Genomic DNA, 25,651 nt, shown 5'->3' on the forward strand with positions numbered 1-25,651 from the left:
GAAATTCTTCTCGATATATCGGGAAGTTTTAGTACAAGAAGAGTCATGTTTTAGTACATTTGAGTGTCAAGGAGTGCAAAAGAGGCAGAAATTACATAAATATTGCAGGTTTTCCGTGGTTATATTGTGTAAGAATGGCTCGCTCAAGTAGTCCACCGCGTTTCAACAACTACGAAGAAGATCCCGTATTTCAGAATGTAAATTTTACTCAGGATATCAGTGAACAAATGCGTGTGCCCAAAAGTATCAAAGCTACGGGAGAATATTTCGATGAACGAGACATTCTCCCAGGAAGTGCAAATCTCAATTCATGGAATTACTCAGAGAAAATTGATATGACTGTGCCGGATCGGATTGTGGTGATTGGTCAGGAGCAGCATCATGGTAAGTTATCCTTCATTTGTGCTTGTGACTAACCCCCATGCTCTTTTGTGTACAAATATGGCTCTCTTACTAATCACACAGTTCTCGGTTCAGGAACACGCTCAGCACCGCGTGAGATTCTCCTGGAGAATTCCATTATGTCCAAGGGGGACACGGGACAGGTGCGAGTGTCAACCCCACCGAGAACCATTTCCCTGGCCGAACACTATTTCCCCACAGCCTCAGAGGCTGATGATTCTCCGCGGCAAGATGTTGATGAAGATTTTGGCAGCACCGAGGCTCATGGGGACGGAAATAGAGCATCTGCAAGGCATCCCAAGTACTCCAGTCATGCAGCTGAACTCGTCATAAGTCACAGGTAGGAGAGAGACAGAGATTCCATGGAGTTCCTTGAACCCCTCGCGACAAAAATAATTCTCACAATTCATTTGCAATTTGTGACTTAAAATCCGCTAACTCACAGATGCGTGCAAGAATACTAACACCAGTTTGATTATTCTTTGGAATTATGAGCTGCTTTTCAAGATTTCTTTCAAGCGAAGAGATAGTTTCATTCATTAAAAAAAAGTCATTTGAATATTTTTATTTACTTTGCAAAAATATAAAACAGGATTTTACTAGATAGATGCAAAGGGCATATTAAGCAAATTTTATTAGACTAATGTGATAAAAATTCAAGTTTTATTTAAAATATTATTCTGTGTTAAAAAATTCTTTTAAAAAACTAAGAAGAATATTTGAAAGTTGGGCATTTTTTCAAATTTGAGAAAAAAAGCTCATATACGACCTATTCCTTTAAGGCCGACAAGAAATTCGGAAAGCAAATTAAGTTTATGTCCTTTTATATAATTGCTAAAAAAAAACTACATTATTAAAAAAAAATCACATAGCTTTTATCAAGGGGCATCTCATAGGAAGAAAACCTTGTCAATTACCAGAGAAACAAGATAAATTTTCGTGAAACACAAGATATCCAAAAATTGTTTTACGCGAAATTCTAAAGAAACCCAAAAAAATTTCAAGAAACTCGAAAATTGTTTCGTTAAACACGAGAAACCAAAAATTACATACTTTGTGAAACTCGAAAAACAGGAAATTGCTTTGCGAAATACGAGAAACCTATACGAATTGTTTACGAAAACCGAAAATTTTATTCGTGAAACTCAAGAAACCGAAAATTGGTTCACGAAACACGAAAATTCAGAAAACTTTTTCAGTATAAATAATGATGAGTAACTCTCTGGCTTGGAAAAAAGAAAAAAAATAATTTAGGGAATATTATAAAATACCTCAGTTTGCTTCGCATAATTAAAGTGTAGGGTGGAATAACCGGCTATCGCCATGTTTAGGAAAAAATTAAATTAATTTAATCATAACTTTTGAATCCTTGTTACAAGATAAGTCAAATTTGACACAAAGTTACTTAGATGTATTGGCTCTAGATACGTGAAAACAATAATCCTAGAACATAACGCTGGACTACTTAAAAAACTGATTTTTATTAATAATGCAAAAATAACCATTTCGTCGCCACTTTTTACCACTTTTCGCCAGTTTTGTAAAATTTGTAACCACTTCTCGCCACCCACTTGAAAAGAACCACACTCGGTTATTTTAGGCAATGCTATGAAAAGAATACATTCACCATTTCTCTTTCCTTGTGATCACTTTATTATTACTCTCTTTAAATGATTTTCCTTCACTTTTATTTGAGAAATCAAACTATGGGGCTTTTGCAGAAAGTAAACAATGCAGATTTGACAACTGAAAATGTACGAAGTGAAGTTAGCGTCAGGGGTCTCGGTAGCTCAATAGGCAAAGTGTTGGCTTTGTGACGCAGAGGCCCTCGGTTCGATCCTTGATCGAAGCGCGTCCGGTGAATAATTGGAAAACAGTTTTTCACCGTCCTTGAAAGCTACAAACTGAACGCAAAAATATCAAGAAGGAAGTATGATAACAGATAAGGGAGCAAAAAAGGATTTGTGATGGAGCAAAAAGAAAAATGATAAGGAGAGATGAGAGGAACAAACATATGGGAAAAAAAAGAAAAACAGATGGAACTCGTATGTAAATAAGAGTGAGCGAAATGGCTATATTGGACCTGATTGAGTCTGACAGCCAAAACATAAAAAGAAGAGAGAGAGAGAGAGAAGTTAGCGTCGCCTATTGAACAGATATGGCGACAGGTGGTAAAATCAATTCCCAGAATATTACCACTTCTCGCCATGCCTCATTTTTATACAAAAATAATATAAAATGAAATATTAATTGACTAAATACAAATTTTATGTATTCCACAAGTGCAATTAAATATTCAATAGACAAATTATTTACCCAAATAGGTATTTTTGGCCTGATGAAAATTTGACGACACTTAGTACATTTGGTAAGAGATGTTGGATTCGATGCACTTGCTTAAAATATTGCTCTAAAAAGTGATCAAAATCGTGAATCCAAAACGAATAATTATTATTTTTCGATTCTATGCGTAGAAGCAGAAACAATACAAAAAAAATTGCGACTCATTTATTTCATAAATTGCGAAAAATAGCGATTTCAATGTAAGTGGCGAGAAGTGGGGCACTGGCGAGAACTGGTGATTCCACCCTATCGATTTTATAAGTTAGAAAAATATTTTTAAGGAGTTTCAGAAATCTTTGAATTGAAAATGCAGTTTTTTCTAAAATTTCATGGTCTTTGAACTTGGCAATTGACTTTAACATCTGACCTAGGATTTGATTAAACATTTTTTCTGTCAATTCTAATTTATTACAAAGTTTTCTATTTGATCCAAAAGGAAGTAAATTGATTAACTACCTTATTCATAGCGTTACTTCTACACAATAGAGAAATTTATGTCCATATTGAAGAGTTTCTCCCATACAATCGTATGGAATTTGCTTCAATATGAACATAAATTTCTCTAGTGTGTAGAGACCGAAACAGAGAAAAGTATTGACATGTTAATTCTACAGAAACCTTAGAACTTCGCTTTTATTTCTGACGTGATAAAGATTTTGATACTTGAATGCGTTGATGGGTATCTAGAATTATTTTCGTTTTATGGATACGATTCCGTGTTTCTATAATAATGGTCGGTACACACTAGAGCAGAGGTGTGCAAGAACCGTTGAAACCGAATAAACGTCAAAATAATTTTGCTCAGGTAGCGTTTTGACCATTGATGAACAAGCTTTATTTGACGTTTTTTCGGTTTCAAACGATTCTTGCACACCTCTGCACTACAGAAATTTATGTCCATATTGAAGAATCTTTGCTACAAGAGTGGGGAATTTGCTTCAATATGAACATATATTTTTCAAGTGTCTGTTATTTTAAAAATTACAAAACATTTTGGTATTTTTAACATGCGATTACGCATTTTCTAGAAACGTGTTTATGTTTCTAAAAATATGTATTCGTTTTCCTTTTTAGTGCAATGTTTCGCTTCTAGAAACGTTTCCTCGTTTCTTAAAATTGAATCCATATGAAAGAACTTTTCTGCATTTCTAGGAATGTATCAATGATTTTAGAAGCGTTTTCATGTTTTTTTATTTTAAATATGATTCCGGGAATGAAAAATATCCTTGTAGAAATATTTCTGTATTTCGATAAACGCTAAATATTCCTGTGTGATTTGATTGTGCAATTCTCGAATATGTTTCTGTATTCCTAGATACATTTTTTATTCTGTTTCCGCTATTAATACAGACATATTTGTAGTACAGGTTAGTACACTAAAATTATTCTTGGGTTTCTAGAAATTCTCCGTGTTACTTTACTGAGAAAAAAGGGATTACAATAAATTGTTTTTGTAATCACGGTTTACACCTTTAGATGTTTTTAGGTGTAAGAAGATATATGAAATTTTCTTGTTAATACTAACAAGTAATCGTTATGTTCCAAACCACCAAACAGTTCTGACAGGAATCAATATAAAAAAAATTGATTATGCAGAAGCACTTGAGAACAGTCGTGTTCTAAAATGATTATACAGAAAATTGAATTCTTGTGGATTCCTGTCCTTGTCACAATTATTTGGTGGTTTTAGAACACGGAGAGAACAGGGGAAACAGTCGAGACAGGAATCAACCCAAACAAAAGCCGCAGAAGCACTTGAGAATAGTAAAATACTAAAACAATGTACATTTTTCATTGGAATAAACATAAGTACCGTCGTTGCGGGTGACTTTGCACGTTTTTTCGCTATTTTTCAACTTTACCCTCTAAAAGTGGACAGTTAAAGTGAAGGGAGGGGAGTTAATGGGTAAAATTATTTGTATTCAGTTGTTAATGAATGGATTTTGTGCCACTAACATTAATTTTATAAAATTTTACTATGTTTAAAAAAATCAAGAAAAAAGGCTTGCACTGGGGATAAGGTGCGGGTGACTTTGCACTTTTTAATAAATACTAAAAAATCAACAATTTCTGATAATAAACGACAATGAAGATCTTCACATCTAAGGGTAAGATGCACGAGATCTATAAGATGACGTGGTCGCCATCTTGATTTGACGTTTCTGTCTGCCATTTTGAATAACTGTCAAACCCTAAAACTAGTCCGATTGGGTTGAAATTTTAGTATGTTGTAGCTGATGTCAAGACCTTTTCAAAACGTATCTATGTTCCAGTCTACGTTAAGTATTTACCTAGATACAGAGGCTCAAAGTTTTAAATTTTGTAATACTCATATTTTGGCGGTCTTTATTTTTTAATCTTCAATATTTGAAACCTAAACGAAATGCCTCAGTAACTATTAAAAATGGTTGGGACTTTTATTTTATATATTTATTTACTCTAACATAATTGAAAAAAAAATAAACGAAAAGCGCATTTAATTAATTTTTTATTTTTCATCTTTGCGAAAAGATGAAAAAGATTCTCAAATAATGCACTTTTATAAACAAAAACATTACTTTTCTTTTTGTTTGTTTGTTAGATCTTATCGCCTAACGATAGCGCTGTCTTTTTTGTGATGGTTTTGATAAAAGAAGCTCCCTGTAATTCTGTATTCATGAAAATGTCAAAATTTTAAACTTGAAGCCCCTATATCCAGACAATCACTTGACCTAGGTCGGATTTTATATATGTTCTGAAAAGGCCTTGACATCAGCTAGAACATACTAAAATTTCAGCTCAATCGGATGAGATTTTTGTTTTGACAGTTATTCAAAATGGCGGACAGAAATGTCAAATGAAGATGGCGACCATACCATCTTGTATATCTCGGTCATTTTATATTAAATTCCCACAAAATTGGATAATTTTTAGCCAAATACTTCTATAAAAAAGCTTTAGAAAGACCATTATATGCAATTTTATAACATAAATCATGCGTTCTTAGGAAGATAATAGAGAAACAAAAATATTTTAATAAAAATAATCAACAAAATCAAAGTGGATTATTCTAGCCAGATAAATTTAGATTGGATTTGGGCAATTTACTACTCTGAAACCGATTTTGGAATTACACCTTCAGATAACTTTTCACGGAGCCGTTTTTTGACAAAATACCTATATTAGCATTTCATTGACTATTACTGAAACTACAAGAATCCTTTTAGGGATCATTGTACCTTACTTGGTACATAACATATCCCTATATACTTTGACATGGTAGACCGGATCTGCGAAGACCATCAATAAATGCTAGAATTTATTAAAGTCTTACGGACAGCAGAGTGCAAAGTCACCCCCCGAGTGCAAAGTCACCCGCAACGACGGTACATCTAAAAAAAGGTAAATTTACACCGATTTCGAATCACTATCGCAGGGATCGTAGGGGTGAAATGAACATTAATTATAGAAATGTTATTTTAGCATTTTTCGGATGTAATATCCGCATTAAATTTAGTTCCACGTTTCTAGAACTATTTCTTGATGGTATCTAGAAACATTTGGTTTATAATAAATTGTGTTTCTGTTTCTACGATGTAAAAGTGAGTAACCGGAGTAAAAGTAACCCCTCGTCTGTATTAGTTTTTTTTAGATGTAAATTCGAAATTCGAATTAGATTCACATTTTAGACGCTAGAGGCGTTGTAGTCACTAAAGAGAGTGAACACTTTTTCTAGGAAGTGCATAATCTCGCGAAGGTAATTTTAGATTTAGATGGTACTGTTTTCCTGTATATTTTACTTCAGAAATAAGAAGTTAGTTGGGCTTTAGTGGTTAATTCCAAGCTATAAAAAATCGAAAGATCCGCAAGGGTAAAAGCGAAAGAGAGCGATATTGCTAAACGTTAGAGCTAGACTATCTGTGCAAGGTATCTCCAAGCGTGATAAATTAAGGATCGCACCAAGAAAACAAAAATGAGCCAGCTTTCCATTCCATCTTTGAGTGATTCCGGTTTAACAAATATCGGTCAAGCCGATCCAGATGGATATAATATAAAAATTATTGTAGATCCTGATCTCTATGAGATCCTCCCCATTCGGGTGTACAATATGCTTCAACACTTGTCAATAACTAAGCTGGGCATAACTGTTGATGATTATACTCGCATGTGGCGAACTCTTCTACTCATGAGACTTCAGGATATATCCAGACGTACTTGCAATGTATGTCCTGATCATTATATAAGGATGTCTCGCACTGTACTGGTCCCTGCTCCTCTTGGTGACATGCTAACTCTGCTTGGTCAGTACACAATTCCAGGCAACGGCGTAACACTGAAACCTGTACCTCCATCCCGTAAGTCCCCAACCCAAGACTGGTGGACAGTGAACCCGGCCCCGGAAGTTTTGGAAGCCTGGATGAATATTCACAGTGACATGGAATACCGCTACATGATGAGGGAGTTCCCATCACCCAATGATATCGAAGATAAGCCCATCCTTGCTCTCAATCGAGTCGTCACGGAGAATGGTTTTTTGCAGATCCAAGCTGCGACCAATAAGTTTACTCCCGTCGATGCGTATATACGTCTTGTTCATGATGACCTTTGGACTCTTCCCGAAGAGATAGGCGCTCATAATAATGTTGGTGTTTATCAGGCTAACTTGATTGACGCGTATATTGCTGGATATACGAAACCTGCGACATTGCGCTACAACAATTGAGTCGCTCCTGGCAATGAAATATTTTTCTCCTATAAACTTTTGAAGTTGTTTACGTTGATGTTTTTTTGGAATTTACAATAAATTACAAAAATGTGAATTTAATATTTTTTGTAGATTAACAATTTTTTTTTTATTAATTTTTACTAATTCTATTTTTGTTAGAACTAGGGAAAGTGGGGCATTTTTGAATTGAGGTAGCTTTGAACATGGGCTCTTTTTTCCCACTTTGAAACGGAAGTAGACCTTACCGCAATGTTATTGAGGTTTACGAACCTACTGTGAAACTAAATTACATTATCACAAGCCTTAATTCCTTTTAAAAATATGTAGGACAAAACCAGTGATAAGCCCAGATAAGCTTATGGTAGCTGAGATTTTTTACAGGTGACCTCGAAATGCCTGCAACTCGGGGTGCTTGCAACTCGGAATGCGTGAAAATTCGATTGTGAGTTGAATTTTGGGGATAATGGCTCCGGTACACCTTTTAGATCAGAAAAATTTCACGAAGTCGAAATTCGAATCCTTTTCTTTCTCACATGCTTTGCAGATGTCTATCTCATTCTCTCGCACTCTTCTTCTTCTTTTAAACATCACTCCAAATTCAATTTAGCTCAATTGAATTTGGTATGCAAAAGAATGAGATAGTCATATGCAAAACACTTGAGAAAGAAAGGGATTCAAATTTCGACTTTATGAAATTTTCCTGATCTCAAAGGTGTGCCAGAGCCATAAAGAATCGCGTCGAGTAAACTGTCCTTGTCAGTCGAAATGGATAAAATTGGCTCGACGCGATTCTTTACCCCCAAAATTCAATTCACAATCGAATTTTCACGCATTCCGAGTTGCAAGCACCCCGAGTTGCACGCATTTCGAGGTCACCTGTAAAAATCTCAGCTACCGTAGGCTTATCTCGACTTATCACTGGTCATTTTCTATTTTAAATAATTTAAATAGTCAGGGGGGTCGGGGCGGCTTATTTTTTTTTTAATCGAAAGCTCAGGTACAGCTATAACATACTAAAATTTGAGCCCGATAGGGGCTGAGCTAATAAGAAAACAAAATTTGGTGGTATTCCAAAATGACGGAAAGGGGGGTGGGGGATGGATCTGATATCACCATCGGATGTCGTCCACCCGATATTTAACCTTTGCCGAAAACCGCTTGTCGATATCTCTTTCTGTTCTCTCGCCAGAAGCGTTTGTACTACGTAGAATCGGCCGGCCGGACGTCCGCAAAAATCATTTTTTTGGCGGGTATGATATTCGTGATATATGAGAGTCAAAAACGTGTACATGCACATTTTGAGGCCGTTGACATCGGACCACAAAAGCTGAGATTGTAACGAATCTCAGCTAAAAAGTTCATTTTTAGATACCCCCAATTCAAAAGTGTCCGACTTCCTCCTATAGTTCTTCCGAACGGTTAAGCCCCCCATTGACTTTTGAATTGACATTTTTATAAATGACTCTCGGAGCGGTGTCTATTCATCTTAAATCTTAAGAGTGTTTATTGTTAGATAAGGACTTATGGTGCTATTCCAATGAAAAAGGGAAAAACTTTCTCCTGAACATATTAGCACTTTTTTTTGTTCTCAAATCTATCTGCATTATAGATAGACTGTTCTTTGTATTGGTTTCTATCTCGACTGTTTTCCGTAATTCTCAACGTGTCCTTAAAACACTAAAAAAAGTAGTGACAGCAACTAATTAAAAAAAGTCATATAGAAGCAATCGGTCGAATAAAACCGGAGATATGATTTTTTGAATTTTGTGAACTTTGACCACTCATATCTTCGCACTTACGCCACTTTTTGGAAACGTCCTAGACTGGACTACAACACTCTAAAATTTGATTAACTTGCAAAATGCCGTTTTTGAGAAAAATGAGTTTGAATTTTGATGAATTTTGACGCTATCGCAGCGCCACCTGTGGTGACTTTTTGAACTTCCATCTGAAAGTGCTCATTTATTGAGACGAAACCAAAAACCCAAAATTTAGCTCAAAATGTTAATTAGAATCGGAGATAGGAGCCGGTCAATTTTCGAAATTTGACCCCTCATAGCTCTGGTCAGGGGTTATGGATCGACTTAAGTATTTTTTTGTTTGATACACAGTAAAAAATTGTGTGAGAAATAAAGTTGTGTATTTGAAAAGTTGTGTAAATTCACAAGCAATATGGTTGTAAATTGTAAAATTACTATCATAGTGGTGGTACGATACTAACATAATGCTAGTAAAATTATGTATTGTGTAAGGAAATTTGTGTATTGGAAAATTTGTGTGAGAACTGTCAAAATTCCATGGTTTACTATTGCAATTTTTCTAAGATTTCAGATAAATTTTGCATTTTTAACTGCCTAATTGTCTTCTGGAATCATTCATTGGATTCTTAAAATGTGCCTCAGTCGTGAAAAATTAGGAATAATTATGTAATAACAGAAAACAGAGGAAGCATCATGTAAATTAGAAAAATTGACGATGCAACTCTTGGCCATTTGCTGAAGAGAAGTAAGCAAGTCGGTAGTGCAGGCAGAAAACACGAGACCATCAACGCAAAGATTATGGGTTCAAGTCTCAGACTCTCTCTTATTTTTTTTCCTTTTTTTAATTCTTTTTTTCTTTTTTTTCTTAGTTTAATACCGAGACATATCACAGATAATACAAATAAACCGAACAAAATTGCTCTACAATCAAAATTATAGACAGGAAGCCATTTTATAAAATTGAAAATACACAACTTTGCCAATACACAACATTTCCAATACACAAAATTTACAACCATAGCGCTCGTGCAAAAATTACCAATCGTAGTGGTTGTAAATTTTTTTACTGTGTAGGTATAATCTGTGGCTACTATAAATACTGAAATTTCAGCCCGATGCACAATAGAATTTTTGAGTTCCCAGCAACGAAATTTCCCTGTTTGAACACCATTCAGCAAACGCGTTCGGAACAGGGTTCGGTCCAATGTAAATCCTTACGGGCTGGGAAAAAGCGAACGCGGTTGAAGCAATAGTTCTCTTTGATGGCTACCACTTTCTGAACATTTGGGAGGCCGCCACCGTCGCGAAAAATCGAACAGGTAATTCTATCGTTGCTGGGTTATTTAACTTAGAAAATTGAAAAATCTTCTTTTTAAAAATAGCGCCCCTAAACGTAGTTTAATGAACTTGCGATGTTGGAAGGAGAAGTGGCATTTCACGAGAGCTTTCCAAAACGCCCTCACTTTTTAAATTCGGACAGTTAGAATAGGAGTTATGGCCATTTTAAGACATTTTTTTGGACCCTTATAAGCTTGGGTCATGAGGGCCAGGGGACCTTAAGTTTGGTATTGATCGAAAGGCCTGAGACCCCCTGAGACCCAGCTATAACATTCTAAAATTTAAGCCCGATCGATCCCATAGGGGCGGAGCTATTGAGAAAACAAAAAAAGCGGGGGATTCAAAATGGCGGAAGGAAGGGTGGAGGGTGGGGGGTCAATGCACCAAGTTGCAATTTTCACCCGATATAAACCTTTGCCGAAAACCGCAAGTCGATATCTCTTTAAGTTTAGGAGCTATTAAGCTCCAAAGGCCGGACGGACAGACGGACGGAAACGGTTTTTAGCCACCCATATACAGTAAAGTTCCGCTATAGGCCATCGCTCTATAGTCCACGATTTATCGACCGTTGATTTCAAAACACTGATTTTAAGTTAGGTTATGTTTTTACTACGCGACATGAAATGTTGTCATAATTATTTTAATATTTTTGGCAAAATTTATTGAGTAGTTGTGATAATTGTGATGCATAATGAAGAGAGCGCGGACAAGTACTACAATCACAAAGAAAGTGGAAGCCGTCGAGCAATTTCAATACTAAAAGTCGTTGATAATTTTAAAAAATGGCATGGACGTGCGACCCAAGTGTCAAATCTGGAACCAAATATGGACTATGGCGAGACTTGTATTCGTGATCAGGAAGTGTCAAAACACATTTTGGCAAAGTTTGAGCTCGATCGGACGACATGAAATTTTGGGATTATAGTATAGGTGAGATTATTAATGCCCTACGCACAATAACTTTTGTTTGTAAACATATTTTCAAATTTCCCATGAGAATGAGCGAGATGACTAGATCTAGATTTCACTCACTCATTGAAAAGTCAAAAATATGTTTACTAAACAAAAGTTATTGTGCGCTGGGCATAAGAATCTCACCTAAATACAGTAGAGTCTCGCTATAGGCCATCGCTCTATAGTCCACAATTTATCGACCGTTGATTTCAAAACACTGATTTTAAGTTAGGTTATGTTTTTAGTATGCGACATGCATAATTATTTTAATATTTTTGGCAAACTTTATTAAGTAGTTGTGATAATTGTGATCCAGAATGAAGAGAGCAAGGACAAGTACCACAATCGCAAAGAAAGTGGAAGCCGTCGAGAATTTCAATACTAAAAATCGTTGATAATTTTAAAAAATTACATGGACTATAGTGCGACCCAAGTGTCAAATTTGAAACCAAATATGGACTATAGCGAGACTCTACTGTATACGAATTTCATTGGTGGAGGTCATTAGACGCTAGAGGCGCTTTACCCACTAAAGAGAATGTGGCACTCATGAAAGTTTTTCTTGAAAGTTTCGTGTTTTAAAGGTAATTATTTTGAAGTAAGGATATTTTATCAATAAGTTGGTACTACCCTTTGTATATTCTACTCAAGAAATCAGAAGTAATTCGTGGTTAGCGGAAAATCAAAAGAAAGTCTTACGAAAATCCGAAAAATCTCTGGGCAGTAAAAGCGATAGAGCGAAGGCACGGGAAGCAAGATATCTAAAGCTGAACAAACAGAGGTTCACCAAGACGTTTGAGTGGTGTGGGTCTCAAGAGGTGTCCGCGTCCGGTGCCCTGCAAAGTTTAAAGAAAAGAAAAAGCCGTTAAGACCAAGACACCAAGATGAGTCAGCTTTCAGTCCCATCTATGAGTTCTCCCCGTTTACCTAATTTTAGCGGAGTGTACCCAGATGGATACGAGATAAAAATTATTGTAGATCCTGATCGCTATGAGATCCTCCCCATTCGGGTGTACAATATTCTTCAAGTGGTGTCAGGAAATGATCTGGGCATAACTGTTGAGGATTATACTCGCATGTGGCGAACTCTTCTACTTAAGAGACTCCAAGATATATACGAATATACTTACTACGTGCGTCCTGATCATTACATCAGAATTTCAAACATTGTGCCAGTGCCGATCCCTGCACCTCTTGGTGACATGTTAACCCTGATTGGTCAGTACATCATTCCAAGCAATGGCATAACACTTCAGCCTGTACCTCCATCCCGTGCGTCCCCAGCCCAAGACTGGTGGACAGTGGAGCCGGCGGTCTTAGATGCCTGGCTGCGTATTCACTATAATTTGAAAAACCACTATATGATGAGAGACTTTCCGTCGCCTTGTGATGTAAAAGATAAGCCAATCCTTGCCCTTAGTCGAGGAATTGGGAGTGATATTGTGCATATCACAGCTGCAACCGACAAGTTCTCTTCCGTTGATGCGTATGTACGTCTGGTACATGATAACCTCTGGACTCTTCCCAAAGAGATAGCCGCCCATAATAACGTCATCTGTGGTGTATGTCCGGATGATTTCATTGGATCATATATTGGAGGATATAGGAAATCTTTCTACTACCTTTAACTTGTTTCTGGCAAAGGATTTTTATTCTCTTTCCCTCTTTCATAACATTTGAAGTTATTTATGATTACGTTTCTTTGGGATGTACAATGAATTACAAATAAACATGAGTTTACTAAAATTTATTGTGGATTTGCAAAATTTGGAAAGTTACTAAAATAATCTCGTGGAACCGTTGGTAAGAACGCTAATCAGAGGGCCAATTTTTGAAATTCTCACTCGCACCCGCGAGCTCTTTTAGTGGCCGAGAGCAGTTGACTCGCACACCCCGCAGAGTCTTGAGTACGTACGTAGTGTGGTGCAAGGATTTGAATATGTAGATTGTCGGGGTACAGTGGGTTGGTGTAGAGACGGATGGGACCCATCGTTAGAAAGATCTTGATCTCAGATATAATACATATACTAAAATTTTATCATAATCGCTTCAGAAATACCAAAAAATGCAGTCCGGTTCAGACATTTTTTGTTATAGCTCGGGTCAGGGAACATCGAGGAAGGAGTGCGACCTACCGTTGGAAAGGTCTTGACCTCACCTACAACATACTAAAATTTAAAGAAAAAGCATTGTCTAGTTTTCGAAATATTCGAGATCAAATAATCGAAAATCGATTTTTCGATTAAATCGGATGAATTGGGGTGTTAGAATGACCTCAGCTACAACATACTAAAATTTAAAGAAAAAGCATTGTCTAGTTTTCGAAATATTCGAGATCGAAAATCGATTTTTCGATTAAATCGGATGAATTGGGGTGCTAGTTAGAATGGTTTTTCGACAAATTTTTCGAATTCCGATAATTAGAACCGGAGATATCGCCATTCAAAAATTCAATTTTTGACTCCTTCTAGCTCGGGTCAGGGGGGTCGGGGAACCTTAAGTTCGGTATTGATCGAAACAGCTTGTCGATATCTTTTTCCGTTCTCTCTCCAGAACTGGTTATACTACGGACGGACGGGACGTCCATGACAATCGATTTTTGGCGCATACGATATTTTTGTGATCTATGAGTGTCAAAACGTGTAAATCCAAAATTTAGGCCCGATCTGACGAGGTCGGACTTCACGTGTGACCACAAAAGCTGAAATTGTAAAGAATCTCAGCTAAAATAAGAAAAAAAAATCCAATTTCAAACTACTCCACTTACCCATAAATAAATAAATAAATATATATACCCTAGTAAATATTTAAGCTCAAAAATGGCGAATTTTTAAATTCTCAAATTCATAATTGATTTTATTTATTTTTTATACTTCCAAATTTTTTTTAACTCTTTCGCGTCCCACTTTTATTCAGCAGATGAATTCATGTAAAATTGAGTTTTTCCTAATGCTTTATGATCAAATATAATAGTACAGAGAGGAAAAAAATTCCCATTGGGTGAAAATTCGGAAAAACCCCGGGTCATATATGACCCTATTGTCCTCAAGGGAAGTGTACATACCATTTTTAAAATCTATATCACGGGTTTTTTAAGAGTTTTTTTTTTTTGCTTGAAGTTATTAATTTGGTCAAAACCATGGCAAACTGGACTATTTTGATGAACACTGTACTCCTGGTGTTCAAGGATGTTGAAGGAGATCCTTCTAATCCTCTTCATGCCTTCAATCTCATGAACTCTAATCTTTCCAGTATTGAGAACTGGGCATCTTCAAATGGATTAATTTTGAATCCCAAAAAGTCTCAAGCCATCATCATCGCCAAAAAAGCAATTACTTTGACTTCACATCCTCTGTACCTTCACGGTGAAATTATGCCTTTCGTTGATCAGGTCAAAAACCTTGGTATTATATTTAATACAACTCTCTCCTGGTCTGATCATGCTACGTCTATTTGCCGTAAGGTCAACTATTCTCTATATACTCTCTGACGATTCCGGGACATCACACCCTATGACACTCGCTTGATCCTCGCGCGAGCGCTTCTTCTTCCTTTCTTTAATTATGGTGCAGAGCTCTTCTTTGCGGCGGATAGTGACACAATTCTTCGCCTAAGCGTTGCCTTTAATAATTGTGTCAGGTATATCTGCGGCTTAAACCGACGAGACCACATTACCCCATATAGAAATGTATTTATTGGCTGTGATTTACCTTCTCTTCTGAACATGAGAGCGAGCAGTGCTCTTTTTGTTCAACTTGTTGCTTTCTGAACGTCCTGGGTACCTGTCGGATCTTTAACTCCTTTGTCGGTACTCTTTAACTCCATTCCGGCTGACAAACGCACTTCTGCGGATACTATTCGGCTGCATTTTCAGTCTGGACCTGAGAGTAATTGACTTTGCTTATTTTTCTTTCTTTTTTCTATTCTTTTTTTTTCTTCTTTTCACGGTTTCTTGTAATTTTTTTTGTTTCTTTCTTTTTAAAGTCCTTTTTTACTTTTTCTTTTTTTTTCTCACAACTGTAAAAGGGATGACCCTATTGTTGTGATGCAATAAATATTATTATTATTATTATTATTATTATTATTCAAGGTATCTTCCTGGTAATCCCTTGAACAGTCACTGTCACAATATTTTGAATGGTATTTGTCAAAAATAAACTTATCCACATATTTATTCACACACAATACAATTGCACAATATGAGACGCTTGCAGAATACTCTAAAATATTGTAAAATATGTTATAATTCATCAGAAATAAGATGAAATGTCCAGGACCAAGATGTCCCACCTGCATTTCACAAAGAAAAACAATGTCCCAACTACATTTCGCTATAGGTTTGGGACGAAAACACTGTTACCCTTGGGGACAATAGGGTCATATATGACCCGAAAAATTCTACGCGCTTTTCTGGAAAATTGAGAGTAGTTTATTATATCGAAATATGCAATATACAATCTTTGGATATTCTATTTTGTGTTTCTAAAGAACTTTTTGCTGAAAAAAATAAATGAATATAAAAAATTTTGAAAAAGTTATTTCACAAAGTTCGAAATTCGGGATTTTTGATCTCAAATATTTTCTTTTCCTGAATATCTGGAGTCGTGAGAAAATTAGCCAAGAATCTTACATCCTTCTATTATGATGTCGTGCACAAACCGATAGATTTCAATTAATGTAAATAGTCAAAAAATTGATTTTTCCCCGGGTCATATATGACCCTAATGACGCGAAAGAGTTAAGCAAAACCCCTTTGGCAATAAAAGCTACAATACTCATACGTAATATTTTTCATTAAAGCGAAAAATATTATTCATTGGTATTGTCAGAAAAAATATTTAAATTTGTGGGCTATTTTTGTCCCTATCGTTCATAGAAGCACAAAATACACCGAATCAGACTCTGTTGGACTTTCCAAGGTTACATGTAAGATTTATTATTATGTCTAACAGTTTCATTTTTATTGTTGATTTTCTGTCCGCGAAAACTGTCTCGTCGTTAAAGGGTTAAAGCATGGCAAAAATTTGCATATCCTGTTAATTATTCATTCGAAGACAACTTCTTAAAAGTGAAATTGGACTTTGCAAAGTAAAAGATAAAAATACAGCGTCATTTACATTCCATAGTAGCATATTTATAATGCCTTTGCGATATTAAATCTTAGCTAATACAAACACTGTGATAAGAATTCTTGCACTCATCTGTGGCGATGTGTGACCACATTGACCCCTTTTTTCCGCCTTTTGACCACAGTGAACCTTCTAAGAATTATGCTAATTTGGGGTATTGGAGGCCTCCCAGAATACTCCAATCGTTTTTTTCTGTTTAGTATGAGTATGCTTGTGCCTTATCATGATGGCTTTGTTGTTGCTTTCTGTGGATTTGCCGTATCTTTTGTGGATATCTGAAATGTTGATCCCATTGCAGTCGGGAGAGTACACCTCCGATGAGCCAATCACTCATGGAGGGCATGACACCGTCTGAGGAAGTGGTGCAGCTGAGGCGTCACATTAATAAGCTCAACCGCCGGGTGTACTCAATTGAGATGAAGAATATTCAGCGGGAGCAACGGGAGAAGATTGTCTATTGCCTTGGATTGGCATATTTTATCATTAAGGCTTTCCTCTGGCTCAATAGAAATTGAGCCGAGCAAATTCTCATCCATTACTCACCCCTGCAAGGCATTGGAATTCTTCAGCAGGATGCTCCTACCCTGAGATCACCAAAGGAATTGCCCAAAATCTCATTCATATGGAGACTCTGGGAGGAATTTCATGCGGCAAGTGTATCTTTATTTTTTCTTTTTTCAAAGCAGGTAGTTTGTAGAAAAAAAAGAAAAAGTTTCCTCAGGCGCCCTGAATTAAAAAAAAATTAAAGTCCTCATTTTTTTTTCGGCAAATATCAACATTTTTATTGCATCTCTCTAATATACAATTAATGAGTAAGAATTTGTTTCTTTGTGATAAATACAATTATACATAATAAAAAAAGTAATACAAAATGAGTAATAAATCCTTGATCACATTTTCTTTTCTTTCTTTCCAAGTTGCAAAAAGAAAAAAATAAAACAGAGGAAAAATGAATTACAATTTGAGAATTTAGCGGAAACAAACAAAAAAAACTACCAACTTGTAAAAGCGAATAGCATAAAATTATTTCCATTTTTTTAGTTGAGTAGAGAAATCAAGTGTAAAATAATTTATAATAAAAAAAATTATTATTACGAGAATAAAGGTTGAAATGCAAACCAATCGGTTGGCAGAGATTGAAAGAAAAAAAAGAGTATAAAAATTATTCCTAGAGGAGAGTATTTGAATCAGTTTCTCTTTTTTTTTTATTTGGAGGGTGTATACAATTGGGGCAGTGTCTTGTAGGAAGAACACAATCATTTTCAACAGTAATCAAAATAATTTCTACAAATTAATTAAAATACCTATACATGAGAATATTGTTACAGATTTTCTTTTTCCTTAAAGTCTTCTATCAGTGCTATTACTCCACGAAACTTGATTTCGTGGCGTCAAACGTAGTGAATTGCGATCCTCTTCGTCGATTACTGGCTCATAGGCTTGATTAACCTGTCCAGTAGTTGTACCATAAATCTGCAAAAGGCAAAATAAATCACTGAGAAAGTCCTCAATCTTCCCTTTAAAATCGAACTTACTGGCTGTGCAGGACCTCCATTGACGTCAAACAATTCCTTCACGTTGATACCTGCATTTGATGTTCTATGATTCCGCGGTGGAGGAACTCCCAAATTGTTGTTCATCTGAAATGACCCGAATATTCAATCCCAAATTCCCTATATCGCGCAAAAAAGAAACTTACATTGTTTGACGTCGTTATTCCATATTCATTATTGGCTCCTAGTGTTTGCATTTGGGACTTTCGTCTTTCGGCCATAATCGAATTCTTCCTGACCTCTAGTGCCCTGATTGTCTCCCGTCGCATTGTCAGTCGGCGCGTTAATATTGGAGTACCTGTGATAAAAAAAATACCATTGTCTAAAATTACCCATTGAACTTATAATAAATTATTTGAAACAACATTCAGAGCAATTGCTTCATTTGGACATGCATAGTATAAGCTGTATTTACGATTTTAGCGCCATTAAGTGTGATCGGCCGAACTTGGAATATTCTGAAAAGTTGTAGGGCGTTAAATAACCTTTCTATGGCGTTAAAAATAAAATAACACACGCAATTCTTAAAATCTTCTTGCCAACATAAAGATATCAAAATCAGATTTTTCTTGAAGTTTTTTGACGATTTTTAGGGTGGAGTAACCACTTATCGTCATGCTTAGGAAAAACGGGAATTAATTTTATTATAACTTTTGAATCCTTATTACAAGATAATTCAAATTTGACACAAAGTTACTTAGATGTATTGGTTCTAGATTCGCGAAAACAAAAGTCCTCCAATATAACGTTGGACTACTTTAAAAACTGATTTTTATTAACAATGCAAAAATGACCACTTCGTCGCCACTTTTTACCACTTTTCGCCAGCGCTGTAACCACTTCTCGCCACCCACTTGGAAAGATTCAAACTTAATTATTTTGGGCAATAGGGTAAGTGTCCCAAATTTTGGCATAGTTGCATGCAAGCGTCAAAGTCTCAAGTTTGAAATGTAATATTTTAAATACAAATTGTTTTTTTTATTCTTTCTTCTGAAAGAGTGTTTCTTGGAACCTTGTAAAGAGTATACCGTCTTTATTTACTCTATAATTATTCTTAATACATTTTAAAATGAATAAAAATATAGAGATAGCTTTGGTGCCCTATTTCGGCCACCTTCATTCTCATAGTTCCTTGCCCTTCAGAAATTCTTCCAATGCCTTTTTCACGTCATCTTGTTTGTCGAAGCTACATTTTTTGTTATTCTTTTGCATTGTATAATCTCTAGAGTACGTAAAATCTAAAAGTTCATGGAAATTTGAGGAACAAAAATGGTGGCCGAAATTGAAAGCTGGCCGGAATTTGGCACACTTACCCTATTATGTAAAAAATATATTCAGTATTTCTCTTTCCTCATGATCACCCTATCATTATTCACTTTAAATGATTTTTTTCCGATTTTATTTGAGAAATCAAATTATAGGACTATTGTAAAAAGTAAAAAATGCAAATTTGACAACTGAGATTCTACGAAGTTAAGTTAGCGTCGCCTTGAAAAGAGATGGCGGCAGGTGGTAAAATCATTACAAAATATTGCCACTTTTCGCCATGCCTCATTTTTATATAAAAATAATATAAAATGAAATATTAATTTACTAAATACAAATTTTATCTATTCTACAAGTGTAATTAACCCATTCAGTCAATGTACCAGAAATACATAAGATATAATGTTCACATTTTGGGACTAGTTTCCTACAGATTAATAGATGAATTTTTTGAAAAGAACAAAAAAAATATCCATTATGGGGGTGCGGGGAACCGCCCTCAAACACGCCGTCTTAACGGTCACTGTATTCAAATTCTGTACATTAATTCATTACAAACTTTATTGATTTAGATAGAGTAACTATCCAAGAAAACATATTGGGAACCAGAATTCAAATCAGGAAAGAGGAAAGAGGCCAATTTTAACAAATTCGACGGGATGTCGAATTTTCCGTCCGCCATTTTGAGCAAAAATTTTGCATGACCTTCCGCGAAGCGAAAAAAGAACAACAAAATGTATTCTCATCTCTGTCGGAGTATTTTCCCCAAGTAATTGAAGAACTAAAGTAACTAAAAATCCATTGCCAACAGAAATTTGAATATCAATTGCCCTGAAATACATCATCTAAAATCACTCAATTTGCGTATGATGTGTAATACCATGGTAAGGAATGGGTTAAATATTCAATAGACAAATTATTTATTCAAAACATTAAATTTTGCTTGATGAAAATTTGATGACACTTGATATATTGGATAAGAAATCCTGGATTCGATGCACCTGCTTAAAATATTTCTCTAAAAAATGCCTAAAATCCAAAACGAATAATTATTTTTTTTCTACTGGATACATAGCAACAGTAAAAATACAAATAACTTTGCGGCTCATTTATTTCATAAATCGCGAAAAATAGCTAATTCAATATAAATGGTGAAAAGTGGGGCACTGGCGAGAAGTGGTGATTCCACCCTAAATATCGGAATTTTGGTCTCCATTAGCACTTAAAAGTCCGACAGAAAAACGCTTTTTAATTTCCATTTTTCATGTTTAAGTGAAAGTTAATTTAATCTTCTTTTAATAGAAATATACTATACATCTAAATATTTTCTCTAAATAAATGTATAATCGAATTTGTAATAGATTTAAAGGGTGTCTCGCTATAGTAAAGTATGAAAAAAAGTGGCGTAAAATGCCCTTTTAGACTTTTGTTAACATTATCTTATATATTGGCAAAAATATGTTTAAAATTACAAACACCGAAAATAACAGGAAAGCAATCGAAATTAGCGTTTAATGAGAGATTAATAGCTAATATTTATTCTATTTGTTGGAAAAAAAAATCTTACAAATTGAAAATTATTCATATTTTAAGCTATTTCTGCAATTCTGGCATAAAGGATGATTAAAAATTAATGTTGAAAACGAATACCAACATTAAAGATTTCATATTCTATTTATAATTTATGAAGGCTATCGGTGCTTAATATAATACAAAGTTCGCATAAAAGTATTCTTGTATTTGTGGATATAAAAAAGGCCAGATACGAGCTTTAAAATTAGAGACAACTTAAAGAAGTTTGATATTTCCATTTCAACTTACAAGTTGTTATAAGGATTTTTTTTAATATTCCATGCCTCTTATTCTGGGATAAATCTTTAAACTTTAAATTCTTAAATTAAAAATTTAAAAAACCTTGAATTTTTAAATTTAAGGTTAAAAAGAAATCCACAAAGAAGTACAAGAATTTACATTCGAGAGTACTTCTTCGTTGTTTTTTCCTTTTGGCATCTAAAAATGTTAGGAAATCTCACACTTCAAAATTAAACAAGACTTCAAATTACCAAATCTTACCCTATATCATCTGAAAACTTATTAATATTCTCTTTATAAGTGCATTAAAATATTAAAATTGCACAAAAAAACTGAGTTAGCCCTTTGTAATTTCCAAGGAGCGTTATATAAACTTTCTAAGTAAGAATTTACCATTAATATTTCAGAAGCCAATTCAAAATAATTCCGAAAATATAGAGACAAAAACAAAGAATTGCCGAGCAGATTTGCAAGGGCTCGGGACAACATCCTAAACTTTGAAGCGCGCTTTTTACACTTTTCATTTTCACAATTTTGCCGAATTGGCGGAAAAGATCAAGAAAATCTTGTTGACTGAATGAAATGAATAAAATGAATGGGGTAAGTGTGCCAAATTCCGGCCAGCTTGTAATTTCGGCCACATTTTTTGTTCCTCAAATTTCATTGAATTTTTAGTTTTTGCATACTCTAGAAATAATACAATGAAAAAAAAATAACAAAAAATGTCGCTTCGTCGAACAAGATGATCTAAAAAGGACATTAGAAGAAGTCCAGAAGAGCAAGGAACTATGAAAATGAAGGTGGCCGAAATAGGCCACAAATATAATGTCTACATTTTTATGCATTTTAGAATGTATTAAGAGTGAATTTAGAGAAAATAAAAACGATAGACTGCCTACGAGGTTCTAAGGAACACTCCTTATAAGAAAGTAACAAATAAATTCAATTTGTATTAAAAATATTACATTTCAAACATAAGACTTTGGCGCTTGCATGCAACTATGCCGAAATTTGGTACACTTACCCTAAGTCAGAATTAAATTATTTTCAATTTGAACTAAAAGAATTGTTAAAAACTTATTTTTCAATCTTATACCAGAGGACAAAGTCAAAATTTTGTTCCAAAAATTAATTTTTTTAAACACTAAAAAGTTACGATTTTAAGATTTTTTTTCGATTTTTCGTAGTTTAAATATGAAATATATTTATAGGAATTGAAAATTTCTTTATAGTTGCTTCTTCTCTGATAAGAATTACAAGCTACTTTATTCTGAGATAAGTCTTTAAGAGTTAAGTCTTTGAATTGGTAGTAAAATGTTAATTCATATTCAGAGATAAAGTTATTTAATTTAGAAGAGCAAAATTTCTTTAAGCCTTTAAACTTTGAGTTAAAAAATGTAACAAACTTCACAATAACAAAGCTGAAATAGAAATAGCAAATAGTTTTAAGTCTTTAAATGCAAAAAAAATCGAGGCAAAATTGGATTAGATGAAGAGTCATTAGCCCTTTGACTTACATAAAAACGTAAAAATTTAATGTTGACACTAATTATTTAGCTTTAAACTTCAAGTTTAAGCGTCCTTTTTATCAGGATTAAGTGAAATATAATTAAAATTAAAGATTTTTCTCTCGAATTACGAAAAAAGCATTTTAAATTCGGTTTAGGGATCCCTTAAAAATTTATTGGGTAATTAGTGAAGTTTTGACAGTATAATTTAATTAATCCTCTCTCAATTCTGAGATAAAGAGGAGAGCTTAATGCCCAACGCACAATAACTTTTGTTTAGTAAACATGTTTTTGACACTTCAATGAGAGTGAGTGAGATCTAGATCTAGTCATCTCGCTCACTCTCATGGGAAATTTTGGAAACATGTTTACAAACAAAAGGTATTGTTCGCTGGTCATAAAGATTTAAAATAAAAAATTTACTGTCAATATTAAAAATTTCTTATTTTGAGTTAAAGTCTAATGATGTTTCATTATTCCGAGATCACATCACAAATTTCAGTATTCAATACATTTTTAATAAAGATTCTTAACTTCATTTTAAATATCTAAAAAAAAAATTGGAAGGTGGTCTATTTTTATTGTATTTTTTTTATATTCACTGCATTTTAGCTTAAAGATTAAAAGAAGATGAGAATTGAAAATTGAACAGTGTTATTTTAAATGTTTACGAGCATATATCGTAAATAATAGAAAAATAATTTCAAGCACTTGATAATTTCAAGAATTTCCAAAAATTATGAGCTTATAAGTACTATTAATGCCTCATCTGGGATTACACTATGCACATTCGATACTCAAATGACTTTTTAAATTTAATGTATGAGCTAATTTAACAATGAATTCTTTGTAAATGCTCGCAGGAAACTTGGTTTTCAAAATCAAGGTTGATTTTTTTTAGCAAAGATTAAAATCGATATCGCATTAGGGTAACTATACCAAATTTCGGTCAGTTTGCAATTTCGGCCACTTCTTTGTTCTTCTAATTTCCAAGAATATTTAATTTTTGCACACTCTAGAGATTATACAAAGCAAAAAAATCAAAAAAAGTCGCTTCTACGAACGAGATGATGTGAAAAAGACTTTAAAAAAAAATCGGAAGGGTAATGAACTATGAGAATCAAGGATGCTGAAATATTATCCAAGCCAATGTCTAATATTTTTATTAATTTCGAATATATATTAAGAATGATTTTTGAGAAAACAAAGACGGTGAGCTATCTACAACGTTCCAAGCAGGACCCCATCAAGCCTAATAAAAAGTGAAGCTACTTTTCACTTTAACTTGTAAAAATTTTGCAGATATTACACCGCGACTCAAACAAATTTGCTCGTAGTTCTTGTATTATTTCGGCGAACATTATGAAATATGTATTTTTAAATAGCTTTTAATGTACGATTTCGAAATATATCACTGATAATTCAATTCTCTTTAGGAAAAGACTTGCCAATAGTCTTTAGTGCGTCTATGCAAACACGTATGGAAAAATGAAATGTCGAGAGGCCCCTGTTCCAAGCAACATTCCTTAAAAAGAAGTAACAAAAAATACATGTCATATTTAGAATTCTATTACGGATTCTTTATAATAAGCAAATTAATACACTGAGAAAAAAAGAGGCTGCGATTAACTTTTTTCGTCATAACTTTAACACTTTTTGAGTGTAAAAATATATCAACATTTTTTAATGTTAATTTTACAGTTTTTAAGGGTAAAATCAACATGAAAGAAGGGTAACTTTAATCTATAATACACCTAAAAAGGGTAATATTTACACCGTTTTCGGATCAATAATGCAAGGTCAAATTAACATTTCCAGAATGTTACTTTGACTTTTTCGGATTTCTCTCACTCGATCTTCAAGCTGCTTAATGCAGCTGCGAAGTTGTTTATTACATTTATTTTGATCTAAAAACTGGTTTTCTTTTTGGTTATTTTATTTTTTTAGTATGACAATTTTTAGAGAAAAATTTGCCTACAAATATTTCAAAGTATTCTGAAGACAATGTTTAGGGGCTAATAGGTAAATGGTAAAATTGAGTTTGAACATGGTTATTATTCTTTGTAAAAAAAAAGAAGTCCAAAAGGCTCAAATTTTCCTGACCATACTCTATCACATTCCAATTATTTCTGGCCATCATTATTAGTTTTTGATCAGTAAGAAAATTTTAAAATATTAATAAAAACTCCTGAATTATTGTAATAAAAAAATCGTAACTAAAAATTAAACAAATAATTTAATCCAAATTGTAGAAATTTTCTTCTATTATTTAAAAGAATTTCTTTCTAATAAATAAATTTGACAAATAACTAAATATTTTCAGGTTTTCAATATTTTTCAAATTTCAAATTCATTTATTCAATTTTTTACGAATGATTTTTTTTTTAAATTTCTTTTTATTATTAACAATAATATCATATAATAATATATCATAATGGCTCCGGCACAACTTTTAGATCAGGAAAATTTCATAAAGTCGAAATTAGGATCCCCTTCTTTCTCATATGTTTTACATACGTCTATCTCATTCTTTCGCACTCTTCTTCTTCTCTTAAACATCACTCTAAATTCAATTTAACTCAATCGAATTTGGTATGCGAAAGAATGAGATAGTCATATGCAAAATACGTGAGAAAGAGAGGGATCCGAATTTCGACTCCATGAAATTATCCTGATCTAAAAGATGTGCCGGAGCCATAATAATATAAAAAGTGATTTTAGCAATAACAATTACCTAAAGCAGACCGTTTTATTAATTTTTTTTTAAAGAAAAATAGTTACTCCACGTTAATAGTAGGTTTTCAAATAAAATAGTTTACTCATAAAAAGAATAATTGCTTTTTCCACAAAAGTATCGCCATGGACAATAAAAAGAGAGAAC

At 34.0% G+C, this 25,651-nt stretch overlaps 3 protein-coding genes across 4 annotated transcripts in view; 2 read left to right on the plus strand and 1 right to left on the minus strand.

Moving 5' to 3' along the window:
- Nucleotides 1-36: 36 nt before the first annotated feature.
- LOC129807771 (transport and Golgi organization protein 11) lies at nt 37-17,753 on the plus strand. Of its 2 annotated transcripts, none has more exons than XM_055857254.1 (3): nt 37-384; nt 466-742; nt 16,930-17,753. In XM_055857254.1, exons 1-3 carry the CDS (start codon nt 135-137, stop codon nt 17,144-17,146), a joined length of 744 nt encoding a protein of 247 aa, XP_055713229.1. In that variant the 5' UTR covers nt 37-134; the 3' UTR covers nt 17,147-17,753. The 2 variants fall into 2 exon arrangements, with proteins under 2 accessions (XP_055713229.1, XP_055713235.1); XM_055857260.1 differs by having other exon boundaries at nt 478-742.
- On the plus strand, nt 12,043-13,520 carry LOC129807785 (uncharacterized). The gene is made up of 2 exons (XM_055857270.1): nt 12,043-12,086; nt 12,154-13,520. The coding sequence occupies exon 2, from the start codon at nt 12,387-12,389 to the stop codon at nt 13,128-13,130; it is 744 nt and encodes a 247-aa protein (XP_055713245.1). The 5' UTR covers nt 12,043-12,086; nt 12,154-12,386; the 3' UTR covers nt 13,131-13,520.
- The window catches only part of LOC129807757 (chitin synthase chs-2), a 56,695-nt gene continuing 48,429 nt past the window's right edge, over nt 17,386-25,651 (minus strand). Inside the window, exons 11-13 of the mRNA XM_055857230.1 lie at nt 18,331-18,482; nt 18,167-18,271; nt 17,386-18,104 (exon numbers count right to left, since the gene is read on the minus strand). Of these exons, the coding sequence (XP_055713205.1) occupies nt 17,973-18,104; nt 18,167-18,271; nt 18,331-18,482 (389 nt within the window). The 3' untranslated portion in view covers nt 17,386-17,972. The remainder of the gene's footprint in view (nt 18,105-18,166; nt 18,272-18,330; nt 18,483-25,651) is intronic.

Source organism: Phlebotomus papatasi, chromosome 1, assembly GCF_024763615.1.
Source record: "Phlebotomus papatasi isolate M1 chromosome 1, Ppap_2.1, whole genome shotgun sequence".
Taxonomy (NCBI): Eukaryota; Metazoa; Arthropoda; class Insecta; order Diptera; family Psychodidae; genus Phlebotomus; species Phlebotomus papatasi.

Excerpts from the sequence above, each read along its gene's own strand:
- LOC129807771 (XM_055857254.1), top strand. The coding sequence starts at position 135 with ATGGCTCGCTCAAGTAGTCCACCGCGTTTCAACAACTACGAAGAAGAT. Across the intron at positions 385-465 it reads TGGTCAGGAGCAGCATCATG|TTCTCGGTTCAGGAACACGC; the intron begins GTAAGTTATCCT and ends CTAATCACACAG. Across the intron at positions 743-16,929 it reads GAACTCGTCATAAGTCACAG|TCGGGAGAGTACACCTCCGA; the intron begins GTAGGAGAGAGA and ends ATCCCATTGCAG.
- LOC129807785 (XM_055857270.1), top strand. The coding sequence starts at position 12,387 with ATGAGTCAGCTTTCAGTCCCATCTATGAGTTCTCCCCGTTTACCTAAT.